This window comes from Seriola dumerili, unplaced genomic scaffold, assembly GCF_002260705.1.
Source record: "Seriola dumerili isolate Sdu_G_001 unplaced genomic scaffold, Sdu_1.0 BDQW01000273.1, whole genome shotgun sequence".
NCBI classification, from domain to species: Eukaryota; Metazoa; Chordata; class Actinopteri; order Carangiformes; family Carangidae; genus Seriola; species Seriola dumerili.
The window spans coordinates 1,043,106-1,068,704 of NW_019174528.1; the positions used below are offsets into that span (position 1 = coordinate 1,043,106).

Sequence of the window (25,599 nt, forward strand, 5' to 3'; positions counted from 1 at the left end):
CACTGATTATACTTTTAGCTAAAGAGCTAACACTGAAGCTACTCACCATGCTAACAGGAAAGTTGCGAGCTCGGCATCAAACCGCATCTCTTTCCTCTCAGGAGCTGTTTCCAGCGGCGGAAAGCCACATCGAGATTTACTCGTGTTGCTTCTTTTCTTTGCCGTTGAACGTGGTTTCTTGTCGGGAGCGGTCCTTCGGGATGCAGATGAATATCGCCTTTTAGGAGGTTCCGCCATTCCTGTGTTTCTGTGATGCTAACCTCGAGCTGCTGGAAGTTGTTCTTCTTCGTGGGACTGAGGGCAGACTTGACGCGCCACCGACTCACACAGCGTCTAGCGTCACAAAGTGGTATCACAACACAGGACAGGTCAGGGCTGGCTGGTGCGCATGCGCATTTCAGTCGACGACTCTGAAATACAACAGATGGAGGTCTTGATCATGACATCATCACTGTGGCTGCTTAACACACTGTTGATAGTGTTAATTCACTTTTTAAACATTTTAAAACTAAAGTTCTGGCAAGACATTGAGCTTAACTTGACTGATATTGACACAGACAAAACATTTTGATTTACTTTTACAGTATATAAATGTGTGCTTGGATTATAAAATACAATCATGCTTTCCCTTATATTTACATTCAATTTGTGATGTACAAATATTTGTATTTGCCCATTTTTCATTCAGGCCAGTAGATGTTACACTGCTCACATGAAGCATCAAGATATAAACCCTTTGTGGAACCACTTTGCTGAGAAAGTAAAACCTCCGACGCTGTGGGACTCACATCCAGCAACAGGCAGTTGATTTCTGCAAGTAAAGAAGAAACAACAGCCCGGGAAATTTTACTCACCAAGTATTTCACTTACTGACTGTGGACTGTTCACAGAACCAGGTTTCAGTTCACTACAGTCATGTTGGTTTCTAGGTTCAGTATATGATGTCATGGGCCTGTCTCACCAGTCACCATATGTTGGCAGTCTTCATGATACAACCCAGCTTGGGGAAAAGGGAAGCAACATAAAACCAGGTGCTGCTGGGTGTCTGTACTCCTCACTGCTACTCGGTCTCCTGTTTCCTGGATCATTTTATATCTGATAAATTCTTATTTTCAGCGAATTTGAGTTGTAGGGTTTTAATGGAGAACTGGAATATTAGGAAAGGTCGGACGGAATCTGTTTGGTCACCTAAGAGAAGTTCAGTGAATTTATATCCTGCAGAAATATCAGGTAAGAAAACATTTACTCTATTGTTTTGGTGACGTTGTTTGTGTTGATGTCGTTTATTTCGGATTAAATAATGCTATAGACGGATAAACAAATGTCATTAAGTATGTGTGTTTATACTGCGTCATTAACGTGTTAAAGTGAAAAGCTAACCGCGATTAGCGCGCTAGCCATAATAGCATTTTATTCAATGTAGAAGCAGCTAATTTTACTGTGTGTTGCTAGTTTGTGTTAATGTTGTCAGCTGGTTTAAAGCTTAAACGAACTGATGAGAGGTAAATGAGTGAAGAGAATGAGTAAAGTGAAAACTGTCTTGTACACACTTGTACACTTAGACAGAGAGGACCAGGAAACACATGGAGGAGCAGAAGTCTCCCGCGCAGCTATCGCTTGGTCTGGACTGTTGTCTCCAGCCTACCACTCATGGTTCCCATCGCCGGGCATCACCCAGTTCCTCATTGTTCACCATGTTCCAGATGACAACTCAGGGATTAGTGAGTAATAGCTAACATGCTATCTTGTTTGTAGCTCCGGTTAGCGAGCGGAGCTGTGTGTCCACAGCATGACAGCAGACATATACTATGACATTTTTTGAAAATGTTTTCCCTCTTACTATACCAAGACGTTTTTGACATTTTTATGCCTTATTATGCCTTACTATACTATGACGTATAATGGCGTTTTTATACCTTACTTTACTGTGACTTTTTTTTTCAGGTTTTTATGCCTCATTATGCTATGATGTTTTTTGTCGTTTTTATGCCTTCCTATTCTCATAGTCATAGTATAGGAAGGCATAAAAAATCAGAAACCTGGTGTGAGTGGATGAGTCATGAGATCAACCAGCTGTTTACAGATGCAAACACATGTGAACCAGTGAGGTGAGGACACCGACTCTGTCATTGACTGACTCACAGTTTGTTACAAAAACTCATTAAAGACAGAAGCATTGATCACAATCTGGCAACTATGTGGTCACATGACGTCTATGTGCAGTTATTGTAGAGTCAGAGCTGAGAAATCATGATGCTTTCACTTACTGTTGGACACACTGAGCTGCAGGTGAACAGGGACGTGACTTTGAATCTGTTTCCACCTCTAAAACTTTCATTACTACACTACATTTCTAAGTGTGTGTAGACTACAAGTTATTTTACAGCAACAGCCTTCGAACGACACGTCCTACAGACGCTGAGTGGACATCAGTTCCCCTCCCCTCCTCCTCTGTCATCACCACATCAGGTCAGGCTGCATGAATTCATGTCGGTCTCAGGTTTCTTCAGTCTCGTTTGATTCTCCCAGGGAAGAAGATGGCGGCTAAAATCCTGACCAGGACACAGGACAATAGTCTCAGCTGAGTCAGTAACCCAGCAACAGGAAGACCCTCTCAGCGCCGGCTGTGAACTCGCCCATCCAGGATGTCAAACACACACAACACACACTGATTACACAGAGTGCTCCATGAATAGAGTCCAGCCTGTGACGGTATGTTGGTTCATATAAATCGGATCAATCATGAATCACTAAGTCAGTGAAGCTGTTCATGGTTCATTCCTGACAATCATTTACTGAACTGATCATGTAACAAGATGAACAACAAACTTATTGTGAGCTGTTTGGCATGATTCCCAGAATGCACTGCATTTGAGCAAACTGCACCGGTGGTAGTTTAGCACCCTCCGTGCAGTCTGTCAGGTTGCTTCCTTCTGTTTTTTTCATGTGCACAGCTCCTTCTGCAGGAAGTGGTGAGTTCACTGCACCACAAGGAAGTTCTGAAAAAACATAGTATGTATGTTGGAAACGTGGAAATGTCTTTAAAGCTGCACCTGTCAATGTGTTCACAGTGAAGCAGCTACGACGCCGGTTCACATGAATTTGAATAACTTGCAGCATGTACGAAGGGGAATGTAAATGAGGCTGCGCTCAGAGAATTATCTGCTGTGCTTCACTTCTCCTGAGCAGCAGACAGACTCGGTCAGAGAGCAGCTGATGAACACAGAGTATTGTCCCTCAGGAGCTGGTGGAGAAAGGAGCACCTGCCTGTCATGGATCCATCAGGTGAACACAAACAACGTTAAATGAATGCTCATGTTGTTGTGTGCTCTGTGTCTGCAGGAAACTGCTTCCTAACACATCAGGTGATAATGTCAGGTATTGGGTCTACAGCTCGCTCTGCTGCCCCCTCATGGCCAAGAGAACTTCCTTTCCCACCGTCCCCGCTGACCATCAGAAACTGGCACCATGAAAAAGACTCAATCACCATCAAATCACTGAACCACAGTTGATCCAGAAACATTCAGTGTGTTGATTTTTTTAACAAACGTTTGGCTAGTAGCTTAGCCAAGCTAACCAGCTAAGTGACCAGTGACCTTGTAGAGGGCTAACTTGCTTTAAATGCCATGCTGGAGCTAAATGCTGTGATGTTCCCGTTAGCTTCTATGTTTTCATGCTAGCAGTAATGGTGGAAACAGCAGTAGCATGACCGTCTGTTTGTATGTGTGAGTTTCATATTTCCCTGTTGGTAAATAAAAAGGCTGAGGATCCAACCTGAGTGAACAGTTCCATATTTATTTAAAAGACACTATGGATGAAAAGCAATAACAACAAAGGTAAGAATCGGGAGGGGGAAACTTTTCAGGTGAAGGCGAAGAGAGGAAACTTTCCAGTGCTTATTTTTCTTTGTGTAAACTGTGGTGGCCGCGTGTTGTTGGCGTCTGTGGTGACGCTGACCCCGGATCAGGTCTCTGGTTGAGCCTGCGTCTCGTCCTCGCGCTCACAGCTCAGACTTGAGGAGCTTCTTGGCCTTCTGCATGTTGCTAATCACTGAGGAAGAGGCGGGAAACATTCACAGTCAGTCACAGTCCGCGTGTGTGTGTGTGTGTGTAAACTCACGGCGTGTCAGCTGCAGCACTTACAGAGTCTGATGTCACTTGGTTCGTAGGCGTACATGCGGTTGGCGTAGCGACCAGTGATGTCAGCCCTCACTGTCATGGAGGGGTCTGTGGAGACAGCGGAGGTCGAGGGTGAGGCAGGAGCTGTGTCAACACTGAGTGATGGTGGAGCTCAACTGTCTCTGAGCAGTTCGTTTACATGCTACGTCTGCTGACATGCTAATGTTGCTAACGCTGGTCAGTGGTGTTCACCATTATGAAACAGCTCACTGAAAACTCCAGCTCTGTGTCTGCTGCTGTTCCTGGTTTATCATTATTAACTACATCAATGACTTTTGTCTTTGTGTGATAAATTAATTGCTATTCTGACAGCCAACGACACAGCAGCACATTATTTCCTTTTTACAGAAAGTCTGTGTTTGTGCTCACAACAGTGACGTAACCATGACGTCCGCTCCTCACTGGTCCGTAGTTACTTTATTAAGATTCTACACCAGTGTATTTAAAATAACCTTCACCGACTACAGCTGACAATGTTCCTGCCTCATTAATGCACCAAACAATAATAATGAAATAAAGATCATGTGACGTTCACGTGGGGATTTCTTCGTTGTTCTTTGCTAATCGTACTCGTGTCTTTACTTCTGTGACACTGTCCCAGCAGGACTTTGTGTTGCTGAACGATCTGAATACTTTCTCCTCTGCTAGTCATCTCATCACACACACACACACACACAGGCACACACCATTAGCACACAGTACAGGTGTTTACACACACTGACACATCAATGGTGCCCTGGAGGAAAAGTAGATAATAATCACAATAGAGCTGTTGTTGACACAGTAAATACTGAAAGGAAACAAACAACTAAACGGATATTATAATGAAGGTCAAAGGTCAAAATGTTAGGCACTGTGTGAAAACTGAAGGTCCAGCAGCAAGTTCCAGACAGTGACTCTTACCGACGAAGATGATTCTGGGAACGTACTGTCCATCAGGAGAGAGATGTTTGTCTGTGGTTTCATACTGTCGGAGAGAAAAGAACAATGTGAAGCTTTGGAGGTTTTATTACTGAGACGAGGAGCTGCAGCAGCTCGGCCGGTGTCTGACAGCTGAACGTCTCAGGAAATCAATAAAGCATTTCCTTAATTTCATATTTTAACAGGCATTAAAATTTAAGAATTGTAGAAGAAGAATTTATAAATGAATGATTAATCCATCAATAAATATTAAAGATTTAAAAATGGATTTACAAAAACAGTATAAAACTCTCATTAAATAAATCATTTATAAATATATTTATTAAATCATGAATAAATAATAGAATTTGAAAAGATATTTTAAAAATAAATTTCCATTTCCTTTTCAAGCTGCTTTTCCTATTAGCTAATCAATTAGCTTAGCCATTAGCTTCTCCTGTTAGCCTCTCTGTGACACTCTGGGCCTCCAGTTTAAAACCAGGCTAAACAATCCCTATTGGCCACAGGATGGAACAAGCTCTCTGATTGGTTGGAGAGCTAACCAGTCAGGTTTTTGTAAATGTATTTTTTAAATCTGAAGCCTTTATTGATAGATTAATCATTCATTTATTAATTCTTGAAAAGAGAATCCAGTTATTTATTCCCATTTTTAAAAAATGCATTTTCAAATATTTATTCATGAATTAATAAATGTGTTTCTAATGGTTCATTTAATGAGAGTTTTCTGCTGTTTTTGTAAAGCCATTTTTAAATGTTGAATATTTATTGATGGATTAACAGTACGTTTACAAATTATTTTCACAGTTCATATTTTTAATGCCTTTTAAAATATGAAAAATTAAGGAAATGCTTTATTATTTTTCCTGTGACGTCCCTGGTCCTCCAAAAACAACAGAGTGAGAAACTCTTGGTAAATAAAACCAACAATGCTTTTTATAAAACTTGTATTTTTACTCATGAATAGTTAATAATAGAGGTTTGCAGGAGCTGTGAGGCGTCCTGTAACTTACCACCAGATTGAGGACGATGAAGTCATCATCAAGAGTTTTCTGGATCTGGTTGTCATCAGAGAAAACCTTCTTGAGTGCTGCAGGAGAAACAGGTTTTTAGTTCTACAGGACTGCACCAGGATGTGAGGTGTCGTCACACCTGAGCAAACACACGACTGCTTCCTCCTCAAACAGGTTTGGTTCTTGGTTTTCTGCATGAGTGACTCAGTAAGTCTGATAATAGCAGCTGGGAGTGGGACTCACCCTGACTGTGGGGGCAGTCCTCAAGGTGGAAGATGACCAGCAGAGGCTTGTTCCTGAAATACAAATCAGCTTCACTTACATCCAGTCATCAGCTTCAATGAAGGTCAGAGTCAGAGTTCGAACTGTTTCCTACCTTGACCTGGACCAGTAGAGACCCTCCTCGTAGGTCTGAGCCCAGACCAGCTGATCACCCCAACCTGGACAGACATGGACACGGAAAGCTCAGTGACAGACTCTCTTTATCTCAGTGTTCAATAAACTGCTTCAGGCGATTCTCACAGACCTCGAGACAGAGTCTGAGGGATCCTCTTGCCAGTCTTTGGCATGTATTTCCCAAAGGCAGAGGACACGGCCGCCAGGACCAGGAGCACGGACACCAAGGCTTTGATCATCTTCAGAGGTTTCCTGGAAGACGAGGAGGCGACAAAGGCAGAGACACAAATCACTAACGCTGAACACTCAAACCGTTTCACCCTGAAATTAAGGAACATGAACTCAGGAAACGTGTGCACCTGCGTCCTCCGGTGGTTCTATGGAAGAGGATTAGGGCCACGTGGGAATCAAATTCTGAGATTAAAGTCAGAATTCAAAAAAACAAACATGTGGCCCTAATCCTCCTCCGTAGTTTCTGCCTAGAGGAAACTGATGTCACTATTTTGTGGAAAGTCTCTCCACAGACAGTGAGGAGAGAGGCGGGTTCCTCACAGTCCCAGTCTCCAGTGTCACCTGCAGTTACACCTGAGCAACAAGCTACAGAACCACAGTCACTGGACAAACACAGCAGTGACCAGGAAACACAAATCATGAAAGAAACATAACATTTAAAATCTAAAGCAGAGCAGAAACCTGCAGGACTGACTCTCCTTTAAAAACAACTTTAAATGTCATTTTAAAGAAAACTTCAGCTTCTCTCCTTCTGTCTTTAAACAGGTTGTTCTCCCTCACACTGACTCACTCTCAACTGACTCCTTATTTCCCTGTGGTGAAGGTGAAGAGGATTCTTACCTGTTCGGGTCTGCTCAGGTGAGAATGTGTACGGACCGCAGCTGTACCTCCACTCTCACCTGTCCCGTATTTAAGCACCTGTCCGCGCGCGGCCCCGCCCTCTCCCCCTCCTCCCACGCGCGTCCGCTGAGCCTCAGGCTCAATCTTCTGGACGATTTTGTTTGCGAAACAAACTCCGTTAGAGAAACCGGTAATCTGCAGTTTGTGTGTGTGTGTGTGTGTGTGTGTGTGTGTGTGTGCAGCCAGAGATGTCCTGGTGTCACACACTAAGTGTCAATATTTAACCTTAAGGCACAAATAAGTCTTTAAAACGGCATCATCATCATCATCATCATCATCATCATCATCATCATCATCATCATCATCATCATCATCAGGGAGCAGCGCCTTTTCTCATTAATATGACTTTTAACTTGATGTTGGAAGTGCAGGGAACAAAAGTATGAAGTATGAAATCTTTCTATAACTTTATATATTTATATTTGTTGTATTTACCTGAGGACTGAGGTGCGGTGTCACCTGTGATTCACTCATGAATCTTAAATCATCAGTATTGTGAAGGTAGTTTTGGATTCAGTGAAAAATGTTCACGTCCTGTCATAAGAATCGTTTTGCAGGTTGGACACGGGCTCAGGTGAGACACCTGTGGACTGGGATGATTGGCTCTGATCCAAGGACAGGTCAGCATGAAACTGAGGAAGGTGATTAGTCCCTCTGTGATTGGCTCTGAGCTGCAAGTGAAGGCGCCATTCCTACAAAGTCAACACTCTGATTCAGTCATGAAGATGGAGACCCGGGTTTCTTAAGGGGGGGGGGCAATCTGAACGTTAACGGACACGAACGAGGAGTCTGTGTGTGTGTGTGTGTGTGTGTGTGTGTGTTGTGTGTGTGTGTGTGTGTGTGTGTGTGTGTGTGTCCTGGCTGCATCAATGGAGCTTTGTTGGCAGTTCTCCTCCTGGTCCGGGCCTCAGGGACTGAATCAGTCCTTTCACTGCAGCTCGTGCAGCGGCCGCTCTCACCTGAGACAGGTGCACTGTTTCCTCACTGTTGCTTTCACTGGTTTAAAACTTTCACTTGTACAGAAATAAGAAGCAGGAAGTGACAGTGAAATCGTATTAAAGCAAATCAGTGTCTGATGCTTTAAACTTTGATCATTGTTTTTCTTTTTCAATGAAACTTTAATAATAAATGAAAATAAAAAATCAAATAAAAATTTAGTTTTTTGGTAAATTATCTAAAGTTTTATCAGCATCACTTGTGATCTGTTAAAGTCTGTAACTACTAACTAACTTCAGACTGGAGACACTGCAGAGAGAGAGAAAGAAAGGAAGAAAGAAAGAAAGAAAGAAAGAAAGAAAGAAAGAAAGAAAGAAAGAAAGAAAGAAAGAAAGAAAGTGTCACTGACTCATTTTAATATGTTAATATTGTGTATTTCAGTCCAGATCTGAAATGTGTCATTTATCATGTTTTATGTCACTGTGATGTCACTGTGATGTCACTGTGATGTCACTGTGATGTCGTTTTATTCCTTTCCTGTTTCCCTCTCATGCTGATGCTGTGTGTTGTGATGCTGGTAACCAGGATGTGGGGGCAGGTTAGTGCTGAGGTGTCCTTACCCCCCCCCCCCGCCCCCCGTCACTGTGTTGTCACGGCACCATGGTCAATATTTGAACTGCAGGGCAGAGTCAAAGGCCACTCCTGCTAACACATTCACCAGCTGCACTCAGCCCTGCCCTGATAACACGGATCTGACACACACACACACACACACACACACACACACACACACACACACACACACACACACACACACACACACACAGCTCTAATAGGATGCAGCCACTTGGATAAAAGTAAAGTTCGATGCAGCAGCTCAGATAAAGGTGGGAAATACTAACACACACTCTTTGTGTTCACGTCACACACTGACACACCTGCTCTTTACCTCACATCACTTTTAATATTCTCTCTATAATCTTTCACTTCTGCCTTTGTCAAGTGTTGTCGGGTTTTGTTAAATTCATTGTCTAATTGTACAAAATATTATTATTATTATTATTATTATTAATATTAATATTCTATTCTTTATCTTGGTTCTGACATTTGTTTTTTCTTCTTCACTCAGCTGCTGTAAAGCTGAACATTTCCTCACTGTGGGAATAATAAAGAAATATTTTACATCAGCAAATCTGTTCAGATATTATAATTCTACTGATGGTGTCAGTGAGTCTGAGGGAGCAGATTAATAATATATGAATTATTGTCTTTCAGTTTCCTCCATGTTGATGAAACTCTGATCTTATGGACTGACAGTATGGAAGACTGAAAACACTTCATGTGTTCATGTGGTGTGTGTGTGTGTGTGTGTGTGTGTGTGTGTGTGTGTGTGTGTGTGTGTGTGTCTTTAAAAGCTTTATGTTCGATCCCTGTAATTATTCTTTGAATCCAAACTGCTGGTTGTTGTCGGCCGTCACACTTTCACACAGCAACATTTATATTTGGGCATTTATTTAATACACTGTGTACAAAAGATTTCAACTGAAAATATGATCAAAAAAAAAAACAACAAAAAAAACAAAAAACATGGAGGGTGAGAGAGCAACAAAAAACATGACATTCTTACAGTCCCACAAGAGACACAAAGGTCGTTGTTTTCACAGAAAACATTGAGTATAACTGACCACAGAGCAGTTCATCATTCATCTGACTCTAACACTGACGATATGACCCCCCCCCCCCCCGGGGTCAGGTGAGGAGAGGCAGGCGGCAGCTCTGGGCTCAGGGAGACGCCGCTCGTCTGACAGCACCACGGCACGTCCATGATTGTTGTGCCACGCGCACGTGGAGCCGACGGTCCGACACACAGTCTCTTCACATTCAAAACCAGCTGCTGTGAGAAAAGAAAAGAGGCGGGAACTTCGTCGGCAGCTCCGCAGAGTTCATTTCAAAACGTTCCTCAGGACTGTGTGAAATAAAGTTTTACAGATTTAAATACCACGTAGTTCAGTCCCAGTTTTAGTAAATCAGAGCCGTTGGTAAATTTATCTTCATAAAGTGCTTCCTACATTTAAGATTCATGTAAAAACAGAAAACATGTCCGACTCTTCTGGCAAACTGACCGATGAGGTCTTTCAACTAAAGGGAGTATGAAAGCAACACCACATGTAGGAACACATCAGCCACAATATGAAGGAAGTCAGTCTGGAGGAGGTGGAGGAGGAGGAGCAGCAGCAGGAGGGTCGGCCATGTTCATGGACAGTGACGGAGCAGAGAGGCAGCGAGCTGCAGCAACACAGTGGTCACGTGTGGTGGCTAGTTTCAGTCTCACGATTAAAAATGATCAGAATAAAAACACAGTCCCTTCAGTGATCGTCTCACGTCACTGTCTCTGTGTTTTGTTCTCTCAGGTGAGGTCACCTGTCGACTGACGCTCAGACACGACTTCCTGCAGTGGTTTGATCAGAGAACGGCTCTTCCAGAGGTCAGCAGGTCACACAGTTGTTCCCGTGTTGGCAGCAGGTCGCCTAGTGTCCGTGCTGCGGGTGCTGGTTGTGCTGGTTGTGCTGGTTGTGCTGGTTGTTGGCGGGGTGGTTGGGGGGCAGCGGGGGGCCGTTGACCCCGGGGTGGTAGAACGCACAGTTGCTCTCGTACCTGCAGCTTCCCTTCATCATGAAGTGACGACACACCGGCCTCTTGGACATGTCTGACAGGAGGAAACACACGGCGTCACAATCACAGAACACACACACACACACACACACACACACACACACACACACACACACTCCCCCCCCCCCCCCCCCCCCCCCCCCCCCCCCCCCCCCCCCCCCCCCCCCCCCCCCCCCCCCCCCCCCCCCCCCCCCCCCCCCCCCCCCCCCCCCCCCGAAATCGAATCCTTCTGTAGACACGTACCGTTCATGTTGTTGTGTCCTCCTCGGGGCCCTCCTCGTCCTCGGCCCCTGAAGCCCGGCTCTCCTCCTCCTCCTCGGCCCCGGCCTCCTCGGTGGAAGTGGCCCCCCCTGTGGGGCCCTCCTCTCATGGAGTCGTCTCCCCAGTAGCTGCCGTTGTCTCCCCGGCCCTGGCCCGGCGGCGGCCCCATCATGCGTGGCCCTCCGCCGGCGTTGAACGGTGGCCCGTGGTTGTGAGGGGGCGGGGGGTGGTTGAAGCGGGGACCGCCCGGCGGGTTGTTGGGGGGGTAGCCGCCGTTCATGGGCATCTGCATGTGCATGTTCATGTTGTTCATGTTGTTCATGTTGTTCATGCCCGGACCGTGGCCCAGTAAACCCTGGTTGACTGGACAGAGAGAACAACAGGTTTAAAACAGCGAAGGGACAGAGACACCTGGACAGGTGGACGTCACGGATGTCGTCGGCTCACCTGGTGGGGGTCCACCCTGGTTCTGGTTCTGGGTCTGCTGCAGGGAGCCCAGCAGCTGTTTGATCTTGTCAGAGAAGTCGGGCTGCTTGATCAGGTCCTCGGTGGACTGGTTCCCGGACGCGCCCTGAGGACAGACGCTGTTATCAGCTACGAGCCGGAGACAGAGACTGAAACCTGAAGCAGGTGAAAGACCTGAACTAAAAACAGCAGCTGGTCGTTACCATGATGGAGGAGAGCAGCTCCTGCACGTTGACGGAGGGGGGCACCGGGTTGTTGACGGTGTTGGTAGCTTGCGGGCTGCGCGAGGTGTTGCTCAGGTTGACCATGAGGTTGGCGAGGACCGGCGGCAGCTTGGAGCTCTCCGTCTGCGCCATGGCAGCGCCCGGCTGGGAGGAGGTGTCCATCGGCTCCACGTAGCCATCGTCCATCATGGAGGAGTCCTGAGGGGGAGGGGGGAGTGACAGCTGAGCAGGAGCGCTATTACACACACGTATACACTGTGTGTGTGTGTGTGTGTGTGTGTGTGTGTGTGTACTAACCTCATCCAGAGGGATGAGACGAGGCGGCATTGGTTCATACGGCTCTGGGTCTGGTTCATGTGGACTGTCAGGAACACTGGTGATAAGAGAGGATGGAGACGGTTTAGACAGACAGACAGACAGACAGACAGACAGACAGACTGATGATAATAACAGTTAATAATAAATAAACAACAATAATTAAACGAGTCCCTCCACAGACTCCGCCCCCCCACCTCTCTTTGCTGAGGAAGATCTCCTGCAGGATGCCCATCTCTCGGTCCCTCTGGGTCAGCTTCTCTGTGCTGTTGGCCCCGGGGACGACCAGGCTGCCGGCCAGTGTCAGGGGCCTCGGGGGGGTCCAGGGAACCCTCTCTTCCATGGTGTCGTGGGAGAGCCGTCGGGCCATCTCAAAGGTCTGCCTGTCCATCATCAGCTCCCGTTTGGCGGCTTCACCAAAGTCCTTGATCTTGTTGACGTTGACTGTGAGTGGAGGGTCACGACAACATTAATGACTCACGTCTCCTCAGGTGATTCACAGGTTGAATGTTCAGAACAACAGACTCACCTCGCTCCGTCTCGTCCAGATCAAAGTAGAAGTAGTGTTTAAGCTGCTCCTCCTCAGCCCAGTGAACCGTCTTCTTCTTCTTGCCTTTCTTGGTCAGGCTTTCTTCTTCTCCTCGTGGTTCTGCCAGAGCGTTCGGTTTCTCACCTGCAGACAACAAAGGACCGACGTCAGGAGACTGAGAACGCTCTCGTTCCTCACAAAACAATCAGAAGCTCATTGAACTCTAGACTTTACCGCTGTCGGGGGCCTCGGGGTCCTCGGAGGGCACGGGGGTCCCGGGCTGCTCCGGCTCCTGGTTTTCATCGGTGGGCGTGGTGGAGGCGGCGGTTTCTGGAGATGATGGTTTAGCAGAGGATGAAGAATACGCAGAGGGTTTGCCGTCAAACGGACTGGCCTGAGAAGAGAACAGGAAACAGAGTGAGACGACCGGTTTAACGAGTTTCAAACTGTATTTGAAGAGTAGAAGAAAAGGTGTGGACAGCGAACAGGAAGTCCTGGACGAGGAGTCGGATCAATGACTAGAGAGGATTTTATTCTGAGGATTTGGTGAAATGTTCTGCGTGAGTCCGGGACAGTGCCGTACCTTGTTGGACGTGGGGGACACAGCCTTGGCGTTTGCTGGAGAACTGCCGCTGGGCTTCTTCTTCTTGATCTTGATGCCGGGGACCGGAGCGGAGTTCAGAGCATCTAGGAACCCGGTGCACTCCATCGCTGCAGAGAGGAGAAGAAGAAGAAGAAGAGACAGGGGTCAACACCTCGGCTGCTGAATCGCTCTCACGTCTCTGCAACAGTTGACACGTGACGTGCGGCTGAACTCACGTTGGGCTGGAATGATCTTGACTTTGATCTCTTTGGCAGAGTTGGAGGGGGTGTTCAGGGGTTTGTATTTTTTCTCCAGAGGTGGAGCGTCTGACGGACCCGAGCTGTTGAGAGAGAGAAGTACTGTCATGGGCCAGCTGAGGGCAGCAGTGAGCCGGCTGCATGAGTGAGAGGGAGGGAACAGGTACCTGGGCCTCTTGAGGACCGGAGGCTTGATGTTGTACTTGTCACCCAGCTGTGGGGCGGTGGGCGCCTTCTTGGCGGGGGCCGGGTTGGGAGCGTCCATCTCCAGTCCTACACAACAACAACAAGCACGTTGATTAATCCACACAGGACGTTTGTGAGCGACGACATTCGGAGACGAGCGCGTCTCTGCTCCTCACTTACCTATGGAGCGGATCTTGGCGTGACTGGGAGCGTGAGCTTTTGGTTTCTCCTTCTTCTTCTCCTCCTCTACGATCTTCTCCTTCACATCCCGCAGCGGCAGCTTGTTCTCCTCTTTCTTCTTCTTCTTATCTGGGAGATAAACAGAGTGTGTTACAACCCGCTGCCAGAGGAGACACTTTACACACATTTAATAATGATAATAATAATAATAATGACTTTATATATAAAGCACTTTTCATGCAAGAGACGCAGCTCAAAGTGATTTACCGTGAAAACCACAATCAAATAATAAAATAAAAGAGGGCGGACTGAAGGAAAATGAAAATATAAAATATAAAAACAGAAGATGATAAAATATGTAAATGGAAATAAAAACAGAAACCGGTAAGAAGAGTAAAACATAAGAGAATTCATTAACAGCAAAGTGAAATAATAGTTTTTCATCTGTTTAAAAAAGGTCACTGATCGTCTCTTTTCCAAAGTTAAAAAAGCTGCTCTGCCTGTTTCCATGTGTGTAAAATCGTGTGTATTTAAAATCTTGGCAGCAGAAGATCTGAGCTGGTGAAGGATTATAAAACGACGGGAGGCCGGAGCTTTAAAAACAAGTAAAAGGACGTTAACGCTCTTGTAGAGGACCCTGATCTCTCTCCCTGAGTCGTTCGTGTGGCGGCTCGCTGCAGCAGTAAATAGGGAGCTGCAATAATCTAGTGTTTCAGCGTCTCTGTGGGTTGGGAGATTAAAGAGGCGGATGACGGGTCTGTACCTGCAGGAGAGTTTCCACTGGCCGACACACTCTGGGAGCGGATGGTGGCCATCCAGCCGTCGACCAGCACAGACGCCAACTTCCTCAGCTCTGAAAATACAAGACGGGAATATCAGTGTGGTTCACGCTGCGGTCAGAAACAAAGAGCTCTGGTTTTTGTGAACGTGAACTGACCTTCGGTGTCTGCGCTCTTGCTCAGCTGCTTCACCAGCTTGGCCGTGTTGTTCTGGGAGAAAACGAGAGCGGGTTAAACAGCTGTAGTTGCCTGTACAACGCCGTGGAGGCGGTTTGTGTCGGATGAACCGAGGCGTTACCTGTTTGAGGTGGTCCACTTTGAGAGGCAGCTTCTGCAGCGTGAGCAGGATGAGCTGCAGCAGAGGCGTGTTGTTGGTGGTCTTGGAGTAGGTGAGCCAGGAGTTGAGCAGCCTGTAGCCACCGACTCTGATGAACCTGGCGAAGGAAGGAACAGGCAACAGTCAGATAATGAAGACGTGGTGATGTGAACAGTCAGATGATGAGAACTGAGAAGCTGAAGTTGAACTATTATTCTTATGGAGAGAAAAATATAAAAATTTCTTAAAGTTATAAGAACAAAAAAAGCATCGTGTGAAACTTCGGAGTTCACAGTTCTTTTAAATGTGTTCGTACTTTCATCCAGGTGTGTTCGTGTGAATAAAGACCAACGTGTGCAAGATATCAGTGACACAGAGCTGAAGAAGAGCTTACCTGTTCAGAACGTCGTGGGATTTCGTCTGCAGCAGGATGTTCAGGTACATACATCTACTGACCATCTTGGTGGAAGCTTTCATCAGGCTGCACGGACGAAGAGCAGAGGTGTTAACATATCATCTAGTGCTCTGGTCCTGAGTTTAGCTGTGAAGTTAAAGGTTGAACAGTTCGTCTCAGCTCCTCACCTGAACACCTTTGGGACTCCCTCCAGGCTGCGCAGCTCTCCATCCTTCCCCAGCAGAGCCTCCACGCCCTTCAAGATCTCCCTGGGGTCCACCGCCATGTCTGAAACACACACCCCCAGCTGTTAATACGCATGCCGACGAGACACAGGTGTATTACATGTTCTGGCATGTACAGGCCTTTGATCAAACACAATAAAGATCTGTTTATTGAGGACGATTTGCCTGCCAGACAGAGGAGGGAGCTCCGTGCTACAGTTTCCACCCATGTAGAACTTCACATTAAAGTTCAAAAGTAAGTTCACGTCAAACTCGCAAAAAATCTGAAGTGCATCAGGCCAACAGGGGCACAGCAGCCTGACCTCACACCTGATCCCACTGTGATTCAGTCTGTCAACATGAGGCTCCACAGAGCTGACACACAACACCAGAACCAGGACATCCACACCAGAGCCGGCCAACCGGGTCTCCTCAGATCCACCGAGGGTCTGAGCAGCAGCACATTCATCAAGCTGCCAAACATCCCTAATGACACTGTAACGCTACAGCGGGACACCAGGCCGATCCCACATCCACCACGTTATTTTGATACCAAGCCAAGAGGGAGAACATCTCTCTAGACTGACGATCCCACAACTTACTAAAAGCACAGGCAGCAGTGTTTCCCTCGCGCCACACAGCACCCTGTTGCTCTGGCACACTGCTCCACGGCTTCAGTGCCGCCTCATAGCTGAGATGTTTGTGGATTGTTTAATGAGGCCAAGCTGACACCAGTTCAACAGGGACGAGGGCCGGACACTGCGGTTCAGGCCAGACTGTCTCATCTCAGGGACTCTGACTTGCAGGACAGGACGTATGGTCTGATATCATGTTCATTTTTGTGTGTGAGGCAGCAGTTTATTCCAGCTCAGGCTATGATTAAAGAGGCAGCAGCAATGCAAACAATAAAAACGCAGGTTTATGAAACGGATGAACAAAATGTTACACATTCACTATAAATCAACTTCTTTTATTTACCAAACTTTTTACTTTATTTAACTATTTCCCTAATCATATCAAAAAATGTAGATAATGAAAAAACTGTCTTTAACTGGGTTTTAACCTTTACAATTAACATGTACTCTATATCTATAACTGATTTATGTTTACATGTCTTATATATCTATGTACCAAATACAAATCAAGGTCAGAGGTCAAAGGTTTTTTACAAAAAGTAGCAAAAGAGAGATTTTTTTTCAAGATATGTTACTGATAATTACTGACCAACTTTTTAATAGCACACGTCCGTCACCATCATTCACATTCACTCAAACAAGGGATGGAAACACAAAACAAAAACAATAACATCTTGTAAAAATCTATTTTCTCTAGCATGAAACCTAGTGAAAGGATGAATGGTACAAATTCAGATTATAAATTAAATCTCGATTTGTTTCTGCATGAAGTATGAAATGCTTGAAAACTGGAGAATTAGTTTGTTAAATACTCATCTGTGTCCTGTACATGTGATGCTCTATATAGACTGAGGACTTCTCTGTGTTGGGCCACAGTGCTGTTAATGACATCACTGTCAGCTGTGGCAGCCACAGGGTGCAAGTCAGGCCCCTTACTGCCACCTACAGGCCTGTTTATGTTTACACGCTGGCGCTGCTCTGTGTGTGGTTACACAACACAGAAACGCATAACAAATTAATACAATTGTTAGTGCAACACGACATAACAATGGCCTGAACTGTCACACATTCATCTGACTGTAAATTAAAAACGCTGGGTGTAATTCAAAGCCGTATTATCTCTGAACGGTCTATTGTGATCCAAAACAAAAACACTAAGTCTCCTGGCCTTTTCTTTATGAATGTCTTCACTGTTATGGACTTTTAAAATGATCATGACAAAAGGTCTTATGAATAACCTTCAAATTATTCATTATGTAACTGTTTGGTTGAACCTTTTAAGCATGCACTTATTATCCATGTTTATGAATATTTATAATGAAACAGTTTTTTTGTGCCAATTTATCAATTCATGTAAAGAGCCGTCAATGCTGGTGGAAATCAATCCACAGGAAATGTCATGATGTGAGGAATCAGTTAAGTCTTACCCGCGTAACTGTTGTAGTAGAAGTTTTATATAGTCTCAGACCTCCACAACACCGCAAATAACACAACTCCTGCAAATGTCACAGTTGTTACACATATACACAAAATCAGTGTTAAACATGCCCTGGTTCCTGGTTCAGTGGGGGAAAGAAGATTATTTGTGCACAGTCACACTGTGGTGTTATTACATATCACTGGTAGATCATGGCAAAAACAACCTGACTGTACTCAATGACCAAGCCTGCAAAAAAAAAAATAAAAAAAATACTCTATACTCTTATTTTTATAACGGTTGCGCAACAACAGACGTGACTACAAATACGGCACCACGGTAGATTCATCAAGGAGACACAGATTGAATCAAATAACAGTGTAAAACGCCTACAGTTATATAAGAGCAGTTCACGCAGCCTATAAAAGGCCGGCGCTTAACCTGACATCTGTCATAGCTGATACAGGCCTGCTCCTGCGGCTAAGCTGCCCGACAAAGGGGAGGGCGCTGGAGGCTGACTGCTAATCAGAGCCCTCCCTCCGTTAACCACTTCGACGACGGCAAACCAAACCCTACACGAACAACAATGGCTTTCATAGCAAAGACCATACTGGTAGATGGGGAAAAAAACACGGCGACCAGCACCAGATATCTATCGAATCGCAGCGTATGGCAGTCAGACAATGCGATGGACACCAGTCTGTACTTGTTCTGCATTTACGTTTTGTGAAGTAAAAAAAACAAAAACAAAAGTCCCAAGTGTTGCTTCGAGGAGAACACTGTTAGCCCCCGGAGCTGTCCGAGGACGAAAAGCAAACCACAACTAGTCCACCATATTTGACAATCCCGACTGTTTGTGCTTCGAAAGACCACTTCGCTTGAGTCATCCTGCAATCTTTATCCACAGATTGCCGAGTACATGGTGCGGGCTTTCGGGAAGTCCCTGTGCTATAATTATCAACATTTCAACACACACAGTGCTTCATAAAATATGTCCACAATCCTCAAACTAATGCAATCTTTATGTGTAGATTGCGGTGGGTGTTTGTTCCGTGGAGCAGCCCCTACAAAACAGATCTGGCAGGCGAAAAGTCCGATTTCATGATCTATGCCCACGGCAATCTTTATGAATAGATTGCTTATGGTTATTTTGCGAATTTACTGGCTATATTTAGTTTTATTAGTACAATTAGTCCATTCCGTCTCACACACAAAGAAACGGAGCTTTGTGCCTCCGTCCACTTTCCTGTGTGAGCTCATACTATAACTTTGTCTATTTTCAAATTGTTTGCCAAGAACCAAGCTAACTCACGGTGCCTGCTAGCCAGCTACCGCTAGCTAGCCTATTATCTACGACTATTTTCATTTGATGAATTTCGAGTCAATTTAACTTCAAAATCAACTTACTATTGACACTATAGATCCTCAGCGTCTCGGGTATATTATTGTGTGCCTTTCATGCACTTATATCTCTTATTTCATAAAGTTTATGTCGTCAACCTTCATGGTTTTAATATCAACTGAAAGACTTCTTATGGGTGGGGCTGTGGTAGCTAAAAGCTAGCCTTTCCTTCAGGAACAAACTGGAGGCAAAAATAGAAATCAAATGTCCATTACTTGAAGAAAAAAATATGATTTTGAGTAGAGTTGTTCAAAGTCCTCGACGGTTCAGTCTTCGGCAAAGCGATTTCATACCTGCAAAACACACAAAAAACACAAATTTAATTTCGACTGGCAAATTCCGTCGTCCTTCGTCTATGCCACAGTCTCTTGTTGTTTTCTGAATACATTTAGTAGGAATTCCGCATTAAACACGTTCAAAATGTTGAAATAACGCTCGTTGATCTTTCTGACTTCACTTACCTCTGACCAAATCCAGGAATGAGCTCTAGAGGAGGGACTTGACATTTATACTGCGTGACGTTTTTTACGTCACGGACAGCGTTAATCTCGTTTATCTTTGAAACAAAATGGCGGATAACCGACCTTCAGTTTACAAGCAAGGGCATAATGGCGTCTCTCACATTTAGGAAACTATTCTTCTGAATTCCTCCCTAGATTCACCTTTAAAGTGATGTGTTTTGGAATTATCAGAGAGACACCAAATAACAACAACGCATTTTGATGATATATCTGGATTGCAGATTTTATTTGATATATAAATTAAGTGAATAATATTTCTTCAAAATGGCGCCTGATTTGTCTGTTAGAGCCGTGTGGTCACATGCGCCAGTCAGAGAGGAAACTGCAGTTCAACAATCATGTGCGCCCCGAAATAAAACGACAGAACGTGCTTTTATACATGATAGAAATGATTTATCGTTGAGTACACTTATAAAATGTAAATTACAAAATGTCATGCTTGGTTTAGCGACAGTATTGATTGATCTTTCAACTTTCACCTACAACCCCCACTTTGACAGAATAACGACGGCCTGTGGGGGCAGCAGTGCGCCGCTGTAGCGTTAAGTCTGCCGTAGAAGGAAGAAGAAGCAGAAGAAATAATGGCTGCCTCCATCCAACGCTTAACTAAGACGTTGTACAGTCTATCACCTTCACTTCTTCGTCCATTACGACAGTATCAGGTATTACATTTAATTGAGCTGTTTATATACCCATTCTCCGGTTACTTTATATGTGTTTGGTTTGCACCAAGGGTTTTATATACTGCGGTCAGAGGACACGCTGGTAGTTAACCCAGAGAGCCGGGACGGTGTCGTGGTCACTAAAGGTTATTTATATATTTGTACAGGTTATTTAGCGACAGTGTCTGAATGGAAAGGCCATTTTAAATTGACAATTCATAAATGTTTACTTGGGCGTTGAGCATCCGTAACACTCGTTACGCCTGTCGTGCACAGCAGGGCTCCTGTCCCGGATGTTGTGATCAGAGGTGGTCAAAGTACACAACTCCATTACTTGAGTCAAAGTATAGATACTCGTGGTAAAATATTATTCCAGGACAAGTGCAAATTGTTCACTCAGATTTTTACTTGAGTTTAAGTACTGGAGTACATGATTTTAAAAATACTTCAGTACAAAAAGTAAATTTTTACGTTTTTGTCAATTTATTATTGTGTTGTCCAGCAGTGTGTTTACAAAACCTAATGACCCTGAAAACACCTACTGTCTGTAGAACCTGGAGAACAAAAATCTTGTACATTGTGATACATACCACATGGAAATGGCCATAAACACACAGTTGAATCAACAGAAGGACAGCCGTTGTTGTTTTCACGTCTCTTTGGGCAGTGATGAAGTTTGGTCGTAGTAGACAAGACAAACATTTAAAACAAACGTAATCTTTCTTTTTTTTACTAAAACATCGTTAGACCTGCTACAGTGTAGGAGTTGGCTGTGATTGATTTTCCTTTGTAATGATCACAATGTATAGGCTATCATATTTTCAAAATAAAATAAAATTCATTCCTCTGACTAAAAGCTGTTTCAAAGTAAGAGTCCTTCATAGAAATGTAGTGGGGTGAAAATTACTAATTACTAGTAGTAATATTTGTCTTTGAACTGTAGTAGGAGTAAAAGTCAGAAGTTTACAAACGAAGTAATACTAAAGTAAAGAATAGATACTCAGAAAATATACTGAAGTACAGTACTCAAGTAAATGTACTTAGTTAATATGCACATGTGGTTGTGATGCTGACTTTGTTGTGTATTCAGTCCTGCGTACAGAGGCTGCCTGTGAGACCATGGCCCTCTGCATTCATACCTCCACGCCAGTCTTTCTGTAAAGCAGCCTCGCTGCAGGATGAGGACGCCGCTCAGGCTGCTGAGGCTGCTGAGGCTGCTGAGGCTGCTGAGGCTGTCTCCCGCTACAAGGACAGACCCTGGGATTACCTGGAGAGTGAAGGTACATAAAGGAAAATCTGGTCTCATCTTTAGCCCTCACGTGTGATTTTACAGTGTGATTCTTTCCCCTGACAGAGTACATAGAGAAGTATGGAACCAACACAGTGTGGGCAGGCTACAGGAGGAACCACAAAGGAGGCATTCCCCCACAGAAGACACGCAAGACCTGCATTGTAAAGTTTCTACATTAACCCACCACTGATACGTCACGTCAGTTATAATACAGCTATAACATTAACAGTGTTTCTGTTTCTGTAGCGAGGAGACAAGATATGTGGAAACCCCTGTCCGATATGTCGAGACCCCAACGTTATTATCCACCATCAGGTGGGTCAGCGTCTCTGTCACTAACAGCTTCACAGCACATTAAACACACACTACATGGTAGTTTACTGTCAGTCTACTGTCGGACACCAGAGGGTTTTCATTCTCACCAAACACTTAACACTCATGTTCCTGGTGGTTTAACGTGTGACTCATACCAGACACCCAGTTCATGAAACACAGACTTGTATATAACTTCTTCAGCAACTGACACTTATTTAAATGAAACCCGCTGACAGAATCGGCTCTGTAGTTTCCTTTAAAAGACCCAGATTTGATTCATTCATCTTCCTTCCTCTGAGTATAAAATAAATGAATCTAGACTTCACTCATTTAAAAAAAAGTCATCACTGTCTATTATGGAAAACTCTCATCTTGACCAGTAACTGATGTGATTGTGCAGCAGCTTCGTGTTTCCTCCCGTGGTCTCTAACTCACATCTTCTCCTGTAGAATGTGAAGCTGCTGCAGCAGTTCATCAGTCCCCACACCGGGCTGGTGTTTGACCCCACTCGGACCGGTAAGTCCCCAGGTCGTCACGGTCACCATGTTTTTCCTGGCTGATCACCAGGTGGCTCATGCTCTGACGGTTCTGTCTCCAGGTGTGTGTATGAAGCAGCAGAAGAAGCTGAACAAGGCCATCGATGCAGCTCGAGATCACGGTACATAAGCCCCTCCCACCTCCCTCCGTCCCTGCTTTTCTATTTGTCTTTTGAACCTGAATATTTTAAGAGCAAAACGCAACTGGAACCTGTAGTTACTGTAAATGTGACTCAGAGCTGAGGTCTGCGCTACGAAGCAGGATCTGAGGTTATCGAGGTAACTTCGGGTTGAACTTTCAGGCCTACAGCACTGGTTCATTCGTTGCCAGGGTAAATAACCATGGTAACTGATGCTGAACTCCTGAGCCAGGTGATCAGGACGATGTTATTTTCATAATGAAAAGTTATCGTGGGTACGTTGAACCTGCTTCGTAGCGCAGGCCTCAGGAGCCACGTCACCTGACACTGGAACACCTGGGATACACACAGGTGTTCGCAGGTTTACAGGTGAGTCCTCCCTCACTGAGCTGAAGGGATTTCTCCGAACCAGGCGTCACTAACACCTCTCGTCCTCTCTCAGGTTTCCTTCCCTTTCAAATTCCATTTGTGGAATTTTCGGGAGAGGACTTCAACAACTCCCATGATGCAGTGGGGTCCACGCCACCTGCCTCGTTCTTAACCTCTGGTGACACCTGGTATAAATGGTATGGGGAAGTGACGCCCGATGAGAGTGAAGTTGCTAAAGTCAAGAAGAAATACAAAGCTTACTTAAAGTGACGGCGACCCGGCGCTCGTCCCGTCACGTGACCTCACCTCAGTTCTCTCTAACTCTGTTATTCGTAGGTGTGAGTTTCCACCGTGTTTTCATGTCCCACAGTTACACACATAAAAATTCCAAAATAAAACCATGTGATGAAAAATGGATTTTATTGTTTGGCTTCTGTAGCTGTCGACCACAGATCATTATCAGGACATTTTTAATGTTAGATTAACACTCCAGTATCTGTCCAGCTGCAACCTGCGGCTCAGACGTGAAGACCAGTCCAGATGTGGTGAAGGTAGCCGATGATGGAGCGACACGGTGCAGCACGGCAGCGTGTCCTCTGAGTGATCACGGGTTGACCTTGTTGACCATGGTCTCTCCCAGCGCCTCCAGCACCTCCCGCTTGTAGTCGTCGAAGTCTCCGTCGATCTGGTTGACGGAGGAATCCTCCACCACCCACATCTGACACTGAGTCTCTGTGATGAGCCGGGCGTCGTGACTCACGATGATCACAGCTGGACAACGAGGGACAGCGTGTTAACATTTAATCTATTTAAAGATAAATCAGTTCTGCTTCATCAATGCAAACATCTGACTTGAATCTTGTTACTGTCATTTTATATCGTTCCATCTGTGCAGATATAGATATCGATATCTATCTAGAGATATATATCTCTATATATATATAGATAAAACATATCAGTGTGGACGAAGCCTCCAGCAGCCTCTTACCTCCTTTGTATTCATTGATGGCCTCCGATAGAGCGTCGATTGACTCGATGTCCAGATTGTTGGTGGGTTCATCCTGTGAGAGACGGAGACAGTCAGGAGGATTCACTGGGACAGATCCATGAGGCGTCCCGACTCTCCTGTCCTCAACTCAAACATTAAACGTGTAGATGGAAACTTTCTCCTGTGTTTCTATAAACCAAGTTATTCTTGTTGATTCGATCTTGTTTTTATCACTTTGTGAAAAACTTTTTAAAGACTTGAATCCCCTCCCCCTCCTTTGTTCCACAGGCACAGTCCAGCTCAAGAACTAAACTGCTGAACTTACATGGACTGTAGCTGCTGCACTGTCCCTTACTCACAGTTCTGTTTGCAAACACATAAAAAATAAAAGTAGAAAAGCGTGTGGTCCTCACCAGGATCAGGACATCAGGCTGACGACACGCCAGCTCAGCAAACACCACCCTCGCCTTCTGGCCCCCTGTCAGAGACCAGATCCAGACTCACGGTTAGGAAACGTCTCCGCCGCCGCAGGCGACGGTGAACGTGCGACGGTTCGTGTTCTTACCGGACAGTTTGGAGATCTGGATGGTGTGGGCGTGGCTCTCCAGGCCGAAGCGACCCAGGCACTTCCTGCCGTCCTGGTAAGGCAGGTTGAAGTTCCTCATCAGGTACTCTGTGGCGGTCTCCTCCATCTTCAGCTGATCAGCATACTGCTGGTTGAAGAAGCCCACTTTCTGCAGGCAGACAGGACATGAGGTCACAACTGGTCTCCATGGAAACGGACCAACATCAGTCTTTATTCTTGCTAATCAGTCCCTCCAGGAGTTCACAGGCTCTTTTTGGGATCGTTGAAATACCTGATTTCACAGCAGCTTTTCTTAACAACTGAAAAGTTTTTAAAAGTTTCTTTTGCAACGAAACTGCAGGAGAAAATAAAAACTGCAAAAATTGTTGCTATCTTATTAATTATATTAATTATAATGACAGTTTCATCAGAGTGAAGGATGGATGAAAATGTTTTCTATCTTTTCATCTTCACTGATTAACCATTTAATCACTGAGCAGCTCAGAGGCGACCACCATCTGTTAAGGTGGAATGTTTTCTTCAGTGTTACTTCATGCATGTTTGACGTTTGAGAATCAATCAATACACCTTAAATATATATGTCAATATGACTCTGACCATGTGTTTTTATCAGCTCTCTCACTGACAGACACGATCGGATCTTCAGGTTCTTAAAATGTAGATAAACATCAACGTGATCATGTGACTGTAGAAAAGAAGCAGCTGCAGCCGTAACAAAAAACTTTAACCCGCTTGATTAATTGATAGAAACATTATGAAAACCAACACAGGAACAGGATCTCACTCACCAGACGATGGTTCTTCCTCATTTCTCCTTTAGTCTAAAACACAAAAGACAAACTCCAGTTATCTTCTGTTGATGTTTCTAACCAACACCGACTGATGTTTTCAATGTGGACGAGGACGACACGATCACCTGCGTGTGACTGGTTCCAACATGAGTTTGTAACGTTAGATGAAGATCTGATCAGATTAGACATGCAGACGTTTTTCTTTCG

The 25,599-nt window shown here is 44.9% G+C and overlaps 4 protein-coding genes across 5 annotated transcripts in view; 1 reads left to right on the top strand and 3 right to left on the bottom strand.

Moving 5' to 3' along the window:
* Positions 1–3,775: 3,775 nt before the first annotated feature.
* On the bottom strand, positions 3,776–7,405 carry agr2 (anterior gradient 2, protein disulphide isomerase family member). The gene is made up of 8 exons (XM_022757347.1): positions 7,358–7,405; positions 6,636–6,757; positions 6,486–6,549; positions 6,353–6,405; positions 6,110–6,186; positions 5,082–5,145; positions 4,143–4,226; positions 3,776–4,050 (listed from the first exon to the last, which is right to left on the bottom strand). The coding sequence occupies exons 2-8, from the start codon at positions 6,742–6,744 to the stop codon at positions 4,001–4,003; spliced, it is 501 nt and encodes a 166-aa protein (XP_022613068.1). The 5' UTR covers positions 6,745–6,757; positions 7,358–7,405; the 3' UTR covers positions 3,776–4,000.
* Positions 7,406–9,888: 2,483 nt separating this feature from the next.
* On the bottom strand, positions 9,889–19,676 carry ppp1r10 (protein phosphatase 1 regulatory subunit 10). 2 transcript variants are annotated; one of them, XM_022757377.1, is made up of 19 exons: positions 19,655–19,676; positions 19,409–19,486; positions 15,704–15,803; positions 15,516–15,602; positions 15,104–15,239; positions 14,964–15,015; positions 14,790–14,879; positions 14,027–14,155; positions 13,828–13,933; positions 13,640–13,743; positions 13,404–13,531; positions 13,055–13,214; positions 12,821–12,964; positions 12,489–12,735; positions 12,274–12,349; positions 11,956–12,174; positions 11,735–11,858; positions 11,270–11,650; positions 9,889–11,060 (listed from the first exon to the last, which is right to left on the bottom strand). In XM_022757377.1, exons 3-19 carry the CDS (start codon positions 15,799–15,801, stop codon positions 10,882–10,884), a joined length of 2,460 nt encoding a protein of 819 aa, XP_022613098.1. In that variant the 5' UTR covers positions 15,802–15,803; positions 19,409–19,486; positions 19,655–19,676; the 3' UTR covers positions 9,889–10,881. The 2 variants fall into 2 exon arrangements, with proteins under 2 accessions (XP_022613098.1, XP_022613097.1); XM_022757376.1 differs by having other exon boundaries at positions 19,199–19,486.
* Positions 19,677–20,272: 596 nt separating this feature from the next.
* mrps18b (mitochondrial ribosomal protein S18B) lies at positions 20,273–23,444 on the top strand. Its single transcript, XM_022757371.1, has 7 exons — positions 20,273–20,376; positions 21,467–21,656; positions 21,731–21,828; positions 21,914–21,982; positions 22,432–22,498; positions 22,581–22,640; positions 23,101–23,444. Exons 1-7 carry the CDS (start codon positions 20,296–20,298, stop codon positions 23,295–23,297), a joined length of 762 nt encoding a protein of 253 aa, XP_022613092.1. The 5' UTR covers positions 20,273–20,295; the 3' UTR covers positions 23,298–23,444.
* The window catches only part of abcf1 (ATP binding cassette subfamily F member 1), a 13,777-nt gene continuing 11,608 nt past the window's right edge, over positions 23,431–25,599 (bottom strand). The window contains exons 23-27 of the mRNA XM_022757370.1: positions 25,390–25,422; positions 24,581–24,749; positions 24,429–24,493; positions 24,016–24,088; positions 23,431–23,798 (exon numbers count right to left, since the gene is read on the bottom strand). Coding sequence (XP_022613091.1) covers positions 23,632–23,798; positions 24,016–24,088; positions 24,429–24,493; positions 24,581–24,749; positions 25,390–25,422 — 507 coding nt within the window. The 3' untranslated portion in view covers positions 23,431–23,631. The remainder of the gene's footprint in view (positions 23,799–24,015; positions 24,089–24,428; positions 24,494–24,580; positions 24,750–25,389; positions 25,423–25,599) is intronic.